We start from the raw sequence: 11,393 nt of genomic DNA on the forward strand, positions 1-11,393 counted from the left end.
AAGGATAAAGACCTTCAAGTCCAGTCAATGCATGATGTATAAATTGAAACAACTGCAGCCAATGGCTCCAGTGAACAACTGGCATGGCCAGCCCAGGTATCCAAGTTTAACCTATTTTACCTGTTAAGCAGAACTAATGGGCTTAAAAAAAATTTACCCAGGTGTCAAAAAAGAATGATTATTATTTTTTTGTCTGTAAGAATTAGAGACATACAGCATTCTGTGTTACACCCTAAAAATGGAGAGGTTAGCATTGCTCCTTACAGTAGAAGTTGTAAAATGCTCAATACCATGAGGCATTTAGGGCCAAAAAAAGACCAAAAGACCAAGTGTGTTAGTACAGCTTCCAGAGGGCTATGCTTTTAGCAAGTAGCCAAGGTCTTAAACACTCAGATTCAATGTATGTACTCAAGGTCAAAAACATTTGTTTGTGGGCTGGGGACATAGCTCAGTTGGTAGAGTGCTTGCCTAGCATGCACAAGGCCCTGGGTTCAATCCTCAGCATCATCCAAAAAAAAAAAAAAAAACATTTGTTTGTGAGCATGCTCTTACATCAGTCAAATGTTGTGGATATGCCTTCTTTGTCTGACCTGCATAAAAAATTTCAATTTAATAACTTTGGGGGCTGAGGGATAGAAGCTAGAGGCTGGTTGTGGGCTATTGCTGCCTTCAGAAGGAGCAAGCCTACCATCTCAAAAGTTCCTCACATCTGGTGAATAGGGAGCCTACATCCTGGGAACAAATTTTTAATCCCTCAAACATCAGATAAAGCTCTAATCTCTAGAGTATACAAATAACTCAGAAAGTTAAACAACAGAAAAGCAAATAACCCAATCAACAAATAGGGCAAGGACTTGAACAGAAACTTTTCAGAAGAGGATATACAACCAATCAACAAATACATGAAAAAAAAGTGCTCACCATCTATAGCAATCAGAGAAATGCAAATTAAAACTACTCTAAAATATCATCTCACACCAATAAGAATGGCATCCATTATGAAATCAAACAACAATAAGTGCTGGCGAGGATGGGGGGGCAGGGAGGTACACTCATACATTGCTGGTGGGACTGCAAATTGGTGCAGCCAATTTGGAAAGCAGTATGGAGATTCCTTGGTAAGCTGGGAATGGAACCACCGTTTGACAGAGCTATTTCCCTTCTCAGACTATACCCAAAAGACCTAAAAAGAGCATACTACAGGGACACAGCCACATCAATGTTTATAGCAGCACAATTCACAATAGCTAGAATGTGGAACCAAACCAGATGCCCTCCAGTAGATGAATGGATTAAAAAAATGTGGCATTTTACACAATGGAATATTACTCAGCACTAAAAAATCACAAGATCATTGCATTTTCAGCCAAATGGATGGCATTAGAGCAGATTGTGCTAAGTGAAGTTAGCCAATCCCTAAAAAACAAATGCTGAATGTGTTCTCTAATATAAGGGAGGTGACTCAAGATGGGATAGGGGGGAAGAGCATGAGAAGAAGACTATCACTAAATATGGAAAAAATGCCTAATGTCTTCTCTAATATAAGGGAGGTGACTCAAGATGGGATGGGGGGAAGAGCATGAGAAGAAGACTACCACTAAATATGGAAGAGAGGTGAGAGGAAAAAGGAGCAAGAAGGGAGTTGCACAGAAGATGGAAGGAGGACCTTATTGTTAAACAGAATAAATATATAATGTTGTGATGAGAAAAAGAAAAAAAAAAGTGTGTCACATTAGATTGGATAAAGAGAAAAGATGGGAGAGTAGGGGAGGAGCAGGGATGATAGGAAGGGCAGCAGAATAGAATAGACAATATGATTAATATATGTACATTCCTTGTATGTATTATATGTCAAAATACATTCTGCTGTCATGAATGACAAAAAAAATAAAAATAAATCACATGGTTACAAAAAAAGTTCCTCATATTTTCTTTCATCTGCTTGAGCCCGAAACATTGCTTTTTTGATATGAGCCCCTACATAGAAGCCACAGATGTGAAACTATTTTTAATTTGAGACTATCACAAGTCCTCTGCTTTATGCATGGAGTATTGTGTTATTTTGTAGACATGCTCCCAGATAATATTTGTATAGTGGATATTTTGTGCATTATTTATTTTAGATTACACATATTGTATTAATGTTGTCTCTCCCTCACTTTTTTACGTAGTGTTTCATGTTTCATATTCTCCATTTATAAAACTTTTGTGATACAAATACAGTGGTTTTGTAGCAGTTTCCACACAATGCTGCATTTTTATCATGACTGTAATGAAATATATCTGTTTTTAAATTTCTCCTGATAAGAAATTTTAAAAATATTGCTTGTCCTTGATGTTTCAATTCAGTTCTCAGGCATTTCCCAAGTTTATTTTAAATCCTTGCTATAAGCATCAGTAGTATTTCTCAAACATATTAACCCCATTGAATAAAAAGTTCACCAGATGTAAAATTTTTGTGTTTTTTTTCTTATTCTTTTCTTTTAAGGGGAGAGGAATGAGTACTTAACCCAGGATAGTTCTCGTAAACACCTGTATCACCACCCCTTTTTAATTGTATTTTATTTTATTTTCAGTTTTCAGACAAAGTGTTGCTTAGTTGCTTAGGGACCTCTCATATTATTTAGGCTGAATTAGAAATTATGATTCTCCTGATTAAGTCTCCCAAATTATTAAGTTTGCTGACATGAGCCACCATATGTGTGTAACCCCCCTTTTTGAAAAAGAGGTCACTACTTAACTTTTAAGAGAATTTAAAAATAATGATGAATCATGGCTAATAATGGAGATAAGATTTGCCTTTGGGTCAGGCATATTTGATCTTGATATGTACTTAAAAATTGTGGGCACACAAAAAATCATATTTGTAAGATCCTGTCTCATAATTTAAAAAAAAGAAAAAATTGAAAATATAGCTCAGGAATAATATTCCCTAAGTTTAACCACCAGTACTACACTCACATAAATACACACACACACACACACACACACACACACACACACACACACACACATAAACAGTACTTGTGGGACTTTGAAAATATTTTTTGATACTGAACAGCTGTAAAAACCTCATCTATTAAAAAAGGCAGAATTAGTGCCATAATATGAATAGTCCTTTAGCCTTATCTGTATACAGAAATTTGGTAATGCAATTTTACTCCTATGCTAGTCAAAAGCCAAATGTATTCTCCAAACTTTGGGTCAGGGCTCTTTTTATTTTTAATGGCTTATATCAATGTGTGTCTATGAAGGAGTACTTGTCAGGTACCTAGTCAGGAAATATTTTTAATGATTTTGCTTTTGCTTTTAGAACACTGTCTCCTTGATGAGAACAAGTCCACCTTAATTTATTTGATTCTGAGATATCATGTGAAGAAGATTCACAGTAATCAGGTCAAGAAACAAGGCAGGTTTTTCCTGGCATGGAGTGGAAGACATGTTGAGGAGAGGGTCATAGAAAGAAGTTGAGGCTTTCACCATTCAGATGAGGTTATAGAGTTTGAGAGTCATGAGGATCTCCTCAGGAGAATGATGACAAGTAATGAGATGTAAGTCCAGTTCCTCACCAGACTTTCCAGCCTTGTTTCAGTTGGCTGAATCCCTGTTCATTAGCTCTATTTTTATGCTAAATTTTGGGGCTTTATGCCCCCTCCCCTTGCAATCCTTATCAGATATCACCAGATTTCTCCAGGACATCCTTTACCCTGGGGTCAGAAACATCTGGTCTGATGGTCTCCACCCTTATCTTCTCACTTTGTTTTCTTATCAGGCAAGTGCAGCCTGCCAGAGGCTTCACTCTGTTTATCAGAGTAAGGAGAAGTAATTGTCTGAGGTCATACTGGAGAGATCTGTGGGTGTTCCTGATGAGACTGCAGGTTTCAAACTGGAGTTTTTAAAATAGAGTTGCTTAGGCTCAGGCCTAAGGCCATTCTCACCACTCACCCACTTGATTCACCTTGTACATCCTGGGGAAGGGGTGCCTATGCCTGGCACTGTGAATCATCCATTCCATTGGCCAAAGGCTGGACTTCACATATGTCCAAAAGTCACTTCTCAGTGTGTTTGGTTGCATTGTTCCATAACCACCAATAGTGATCATAGTTGAATTACATCTGGTTAAGATCAAAGTGTTTGCAAGGTACCCAGGAATTTAAATGATAATATAATCAAAATCAAGTGGTATGATGGGGTTGAGACATTTATAAATTTGTCTTGCATGTAAGTTCCAATGAACTAATTCTGTTACATTGTCCCAGTTGATTCTAATAGTCACTGTAAGGCCCTCAAATGCTCTGAGATATATTGAATCTAAATATTGACTAAAATACAAAAATGAGGGTGGTTCGTCTAATTATATATACCTAGGCATTGCAATTCCAACTTCCATCATTCTTGTTTATTAAAAGCAGGACTCTGTCCTCTAGTCACCTCCTGGGCAAGATGTGGGCAGAAAAACAAAAGATGGAGTGATTCTTGCAGGCTTTCATAAACTGTGAGAACATGGGTCTGCTTTCCAGTCCAGCCACATACACACCCCATAGCCTTGGCTAATTGCTCCAGCAACCCCCCTGCTCATTCCACATCTGTAAAGTGGGATTTATGCAGTTTGGGATCCAATGGTGCTATTGGGGGATCAAAGAACAGGGTGTGGGGATGAGTGGGAGACCCCACATAACTGGAAGCCTTGTAAAACCAAGGTACACCCGGGAGCCATGGGGCTGCACTTTGGGCCTGAGAGACATTAGTTTGCACTATGTGGCCTGATTGGCTTCTGGGGGAATTTATCAGGAAACCTACTTTGCATTTAGCATGCTTGTTTTGGTGCCAATAAACTCATAGAGAGACAAAGGGGCAAGAAAAATGATAAGGCTATGGTACACACCCAGACCACATGTGCTTAGCAAGGTTAACTTCTTATGCTGATTCCTTATTAATAAATTGGAAGAATGGGACCCACCTCATGGAATTTTTAGGAAGACTGAGAGATATGGGTGGACACAGCATTGAGCCCTGTGTCTGGCATTCAGTAAGCTCTGTAAATTTTAGCTGTGTTTCAGAAGACAATTTAAAATTTTTCTTCCTCCATAGAAAGTAACATCCTGATATCTTCTCTTTATAATTTTAGGAGAGTGGACTCACCCTAACCATCCCCAACCCAGCTGTGACTGAACAAGAGTGACTGCAAGATGAACCTGGGAAAGGAAGAAAAGGAGGGGAGGCCATTGCTAGGAGGCTAAGGAAAGGCAGTATTTTAATCATTCCCAAGGGAAGGCATGTAAAGAGCCACTGAGAGACCAAAGTGATGGAGTGTAGGATCAGGCAAGTTCATTATGACCAGGGCCCAAAACACAGGACTTGGTGTTATATATCCTCTGCCCACTCTGCTCGGTGCTTTACCCTGGGCCAAGGAGAGCAGCATGACCAAGTAATTGCAGTCTTTTCCACTGAGTGAGCACTGTAAGGGTCACTGCCTTTGACTGACACTTGGCACCACCCATGTGCTCTCTCTAGAGGAGCTAGGTTCCAGAAGCGAAGACCATGGCTTTTCCAGTAGTAGGAGATAAAAAAGAGAAAGAGAGGGAATGGAGTGAGAAATCTCAAGATGAAAAGACCAGATACTCTCAATTTCCTGTTCAGAAAAGAAACCTGGTCTCTGACCTAAGCACACAGGATAGAATGAAGCAATATTTAATCACAAGACACATTTGAGTGAGGAAATTAGGCAAATAAGAAAAGATGTCCTGATTTCATTCCCAGAGACCCGTCCCACTTCCCACCCCCTCTTTTGTTCAGCAAGACAATGAGGTGACATTTAAAGGTGCCCAGAGGCAAGACATATGTCAAGGCAAATGTGGAGATGAGGGGAGTGCAGATTCTTAAAGTCAAACAGCCCCTCAGGGCCCGCACACCCTATTTTTTGCATTTCTCATTGGCTGCGAAAAGGGAGGGAGGGTTTCTGGGGTCTTAACAGGCAACTCCTGTCCACTCCTGGCACTTCAGCTTGCTTGCTTGGAGGGGTCCCCTCCTGTCCTGAGGGTGATGTTCATTCAAGGGCACAGTCAGGCTGGATTCAGGTCCCTGAACCCCAGGACTGGGACTCAGGATATGGGCGGGGTGTCCCCAGCTGGGATGTCTGGGGTCTCAGCTTCCCACAGTCTGTCATGTGGCAGGGTGGCAAGGCACCTGAGGAGGACAGAATGAATGGTCCCCCAAGGAGAAGCCCCAATCTCAGGCCCTCAGAGGGCCCTGTCCTAGTCCCTGAGGAGTTAATAGCCCCAGTGCCAAGATCAAATAGAGAATGGCAGAGTGAAGACAAGTCACCAATCAGGCTGCCTGGAACTCCATGTATGAGTGACCTCAAAAGCATGTTCTTTCCCCTTCCTGTGCTTCATTTGCCTCACATTCCAAATAGGAAAGTGTGCTCATGGAATTCCCACAGGAACAAGAGTTCATCAATGTATAGCACTTAGCCCAGTCCCTGGAACACAGTGAGGCTTGGTAAACATCAGTGATCTGCTCCATTCCCTAAATGCACAGATGAGGTCCAGAGAGGGCTGGTGGATCTCCCCAAGTCACACAGATTAACAGCAGACACAGAACTTGACTTGAGCTTTGGGCTGTCCAGGAGAGACTTAGGGGAAGGATGGGTGGAGGCCAGGACCTGGCCCTGCCCCCCCTCCCCTCTGAGAATGGTGCATGGCAAGAAGATAGGAGGAACCTCTGAAGCCACTGCTCCCTAGGGCTGGGGGGAACTGGAGCTGGGTCCTGGCAGGGCCTCCCCAGGGCCTGGGCAGGGGCAGCTGTCCAGAACTGTCTGTCCATGGAGGGGGCAGGGAGGCTGTCACTAGGAGCACGCAGTGTGCCAGTCCCTGGGGCCAGGCCTGGTCAACTTGTTGCCTCCATTCAGAGCCCGCCCAAGGGATGCTGGGGGAGACAGCCAGGATCAGAGCCCCCAGTTGTGCGCTCCCCTCCCCCAGCAACAGGAGACTAAAGTGGGTCAAGGAGGAAGGCGGGGGCCCAGGAGGGCTGGGGGAGGGGCCCAATGAGCTCAAGAAGGCACCCAGGGGTAGGGGACCAGGAGAGAATGCCTGGAGAGGCAAACCAATGTGTGGGATGGGCCTGGGGGGTGGGGAGAGAAGTGAGGTGCTGTGGCTTTGGAGGTCCTCAAAACCACCTAAGAATTAAGTCCAGAGAGGCATCAGTCCTGACTCCTGCCCCAGAAGGCCAGTGTTTGCCTCTCCTCATCCCTAATCCTTCAGCCTCTTCCAGAACCCACAGGCATGACTGGCCCCAGCCAAGGGGTCTCTGAGGAGCATCTCAGACCATGGCTCTCTGGCTCAGACATGGAGGGGAGCCAAGCTGGGACCCCGCTGCCCAGCCAGAAGGTGAGTGTGGAGAAATGTAGGGAGACAAGGTCAAGCCAAACCCCAGGCTCAGTGGGACTACAGCCATGTCAGGTCCTGTCACCAGGGAGAAAGGTTAGAGTTGGCTCTTCCCCCCCCCCAGGAACCCCTGGGGAGTCTGGGTGCAAAATGAAAGGGAGACAGACAGGAAATGCCAAAGAGGGTGGGGAAGCCAGACCCAGGACCACCAGAGAAAGGGACTGGGGATCACAGTTTGATCCAGGGAGACACAGGCTGGTGTCTGCCTCCACCCCTGGCTGGCCATGACCCAGTTATCGGCCTGTCTCCCAGCTCCCAGCTCCTCCACCCGGCATGCCCCCCCCCAAATAAAAAACAACACCCAGGCAACTCTATAGGGTCCAGAAACCTCCAGGGTCCCTGGGTTTCAGGAAGCCAGCAATGGAGCGGGCGGAGGGCAGAGAATGCAGAGGGTCGACCCAGTGGCTGATTAGCTAGACTTCAGGAGGGAGAAGGGCTAGAGCTCAGAGCCCCTCAGCCAGCATGGGTGTCCCACGAAGGGCAGCCTGAGAAAGCAAGCTTGGGAGGGGGCACACACCCACTCGTTCTGCAGAGATGTTACAGTGAAGATAATGCAGACTTACAGGCCAGGCCCGGGACTAGAGGGTAGTTTGGGTGGTGGCAGACAGAGGTCCAGAGGGCAGGGCCCCGATTTGAGTCCCTCAGCAAGGCCACACACTCTCACCAAGCACATCCAAGTTTCCAAGTTGAGCCAGTGGAGCTCCTGAGGCCTGGGGAATAGGATAGGAGGGGACAGAATAAAAGAGAGGACTGTCCACCCCAAGTCCCTAAAAGAGGTAAGCACCTCCCACTTGGCAGGAGAGAGTTGCTGGCCCAGCTGGGCCCAGTGATGGACACTGCTATTTTGGAGTAGCCAAGAAACCAAGAAGCAGGTAAAGCCCAGCCCAGCACCCACTCAAACGTCCCAGGATCTGGCCTCATCCTCCCACCCCTGACCAGTCCAAGCTGCTTCTCCCCCACTTAAACCTCAGCAGCTTGCCAGGCCCAGAGTAGGGGGTAGGGTGGGGCTGGCCACAGCTAGCTCCTCAGGGGGAACACAGTGTCTCCAGCCTCAGAGTTCATAACTGTTTGTCCATCTGTCCCCACAATGTCAGTGGTTCACCAGGTATGTAGAAGCTGTCCTGGGAGTGACTGAGGCAGGCATGGTGGGTGGCATCAGGCCACCTATATGACCTTGGATCCCTGGCTGTCCCTCAAAGCTGCCTCAACTGCAGACAGGTGAGAATAATGGAACCAACTTCACAGAGCTGTTGATAGGGCTCATGAGAAATGGCTCATCAAGCACTCAGCATGCAGCTGGCCCAGAGTACACCTTAGTAAGCACTCTAAATAAATGTCCTGTCCCCTTTGTCTCAAGTCAAACCTCCCTCCCTGGAAGCAGACTTGAGACTCTCCTAAGAAAAATAAAGCAAGACAAGAGGCACAGAGAAGTTCTGGGACAGGCTCAGACTCGCCCAGCTAGTCCAAGTGGGAAAAAAAAACTCAGTCCTGGGAATCCACAGCTCTCTCAATTCCCCTAGAAGAGCCTGAGCAATGGGTATTTGGAGCCAGACAGGAAATTCAGAATAAAGCCCATTTGGAGACCCAATTAAAGTGGACTTGGGGATACAATGGGCACATGTGGGCAGCTGTTTTTTTACTGACCTAGCGATATCCTGGTTGGACGGGGTTAGCTCAGTCTAGAACCAGGCTAAGAAGCTCAGGTGCATGTAATGGGGCACCCACCAGCATCTCCTTTCCACCTCCAACCCTAACATTGGGGTGAGGGGGAGGCAGGCCTTGGTAAACTCCTCTCCATGGGATCTAGAGACCCAGGAAATGAACATCCCAACTGACAGATGGTCACAAGCCCTGCTGCAGGTGCAGCAGGACAAGGCTGCTGGCCTCTGTGGCCCTCCTTTCCTCATTAGAAAAACAAGAAACATTCCTACAACCTACTCCCTGGTACTCGCAGGTACCAATGAAAATCTCTGGGGACCTTGAGGGTCAAAGCTCGAGGTCCAGGTGGCCTGCCCTGGGGACTCTTCAGACAGAACCTATGTGCATGCACCGAGGGCCACCCCACAATGCAACCCATGCCAGGCAGTCTGTACCACTGTCCTGCCCTGGCTCTTCTTCACCTGGGCTCCAATCCTCTCGGGAGAGCCAGTCAGCACTTGTCCCTGCCCTTCCAGACATATGTGCCCAAGATTCCCAAGATTTCGTCCTTTCAGGTCCTTACAGGCAGGGGCCACAGCCTCCTCTTCTCCTTCTCCTTTGCAACCCTGGGGAAGCCACTCAGAGCCAGAGGGAACTAAACACCTTCCTCAGCAGTCACCTTTCTTCATCCTGCACTAATGTCCTCTGCAATGTCCTCCCCGAGGACCCTGTCTAAGTCAGATAAGCAGAGCAGTCTCTCAGCAAGAATTTGCCTCTTGGTGGAACTGTTTACTCTTTACTGGGGTCTCACTGCCACATACCCCACCCCACCGACTGTCTGCTCCCCCAAGGTAGAAAGACCCCACAAAAGCAAAAGGCCTGGCCTGGGCTCAGAATATCCCTCAGAGGAAGGAGCCTGTGCATGAATTTGAAATGGCAAACCCAGAATGACTACGATCTGCCTGCTAAGCTATCTTTAATTTCTTGGACATGTGCAAATGGACTCAGAACGGCCCCCATGCCCAGATACCCAGGCCATCCATGCACGCCTGGACACCCTACAGGGACGACACGGTTCTGGAGTCAGAGAGGCCTATATTCAGATCCTATCTGGTCCTAGCTGTGCCTCAGTTTCCTCATCTGTAAAACGGGGATAATCATGGCCTTACTCATAGATACTGTGAAGCGCATGTTAAGGAATGAATGAAGTGAGTGCGCAGAGCAGTCCCTAGGACCTGGAAAGTACATTTATTTTTATTGCCATACATTCAGATGGTCCAGGCTGCACTCCCTGCCTCCTTTAACTCCTCCCCAAATCTGAGGGCCAATCATTGCTCAGCGACCCCAGGGCTCCCCCAAGGCGAGCATCTGGCCAGTGGGGTGTCAGCCCAATAACCGGCGCCCAGCTGAGGGTGAGATGCCTTTTGGTAGGTGCCCCTCAGTGTGGGGCCTGGGACTCTGCAATCCTGCGGGCACCAGACTCTGAGGAGCAGGCGGCCCCGCAGCACGGAACAAGCCGGCCCCACCAGGGCAGTGCCAGCGAGTGAGCGAGCCAGTGGTGCAGCCTGCACCTTCCCAGCCAGACCCCTGCCACTGCCGCTTTGTGCCCAACCTGGCCCTGAGTTATTGCAGCCTTGGAGTCCTCCCCAGCGAGGGGCAGCTGGATGCATTCCCAGGACAGCAGCCTCAAAGATGTCCTGGGCTGCCCCCGAGAGCCCGGCAGACAAGGGCCCAGGAGGGGCAGCGTTCCCAAGCACCAGCTGGGCTCGCCCAGGTTGAGGGGGGGGAAGAGCCCCCAGGCCCCCTCCCCTGCCTTACCCAACTCTGTCTCATCGCCACCGCCCTCCCCCACAACTTCTACCGAACTGCCTACTCCACCCCACCCCAGCTCCGCGCCCTCTCCGACCCTCGCCCACTTCCCTTCCCCCACGGCTTCTCCATCCCCCTCCTCCTACCCCACCTCCCACCGGCTCACTCTTCCTGCTCCTCTCTCAGGACCCAAACCCTACAGGGCCACTCTGCAGACAGGCACCAGGAGACTTTAAGGGGCCTCAGCTCTCCCGTCCTGGAAACCTCTGTTGTTCCCAACACTGAGGCGCAGTCCCACACACACCACCAGCCTCAGGTCACAGCCTGGCTTGGATTCTGAGCCGGGCCTCTCCGGGAATGGTCTGGGGAGCCTCCTGGACTCATTCCCCCATCTGTCAGATGGAGGGGTGGGGGGAATGTGAGTCCAGTGCCAGATGCTGGGGACATGGCATGGGCACAAAGCAAGGCGCTTGGCTGGGTGGTGTGCACAGCAGGCAGGCC

The 11,393-nt window shown here is 47.8% G+C and overlaps 1 protein-coding gene across 1 annotated transcript in view; it reads right to left on the bottom strand.

Moving 5' to 3' along the window:
- LOC143388832 (uncharacterized) overlaps positions 1-7,285 on the bottom strand; it is a 60,551-nt gene extending 53,266 nt beyond the window's left edge. The window contains exon 1 of the mRNA XM_077108319.1: positions 7,280-7,285. Within this exon, the coding sequence (XP_076964434.1) occupies positions 7,280-7,285 (6 nt within the window). The remainder of the gene's footprint in view (positions 1-7,279) is intronic.
- Positions 7,286-11,393: the final 4,108 nt, after the last annotated feature.

The sequence above is a fragment of the Callospermophilus lateralis genome, unplaced genomic scaffold (genome assembly GCF_048772815.1).
Source record: "Callospermophilus lateralis isolate mCalLat2 unplaced genomic scaffold, mCalLat2.hap1 Scaffold_45, whole genome shotgun sequence".
Classification (NCBI taxonomy): domain Eukaryota; kingdom Metazoa; phylum Chordata; class Mammalia; order Rodentia; family Sciuridae; genus Callospermophilus; species Callospermophilus lateralis.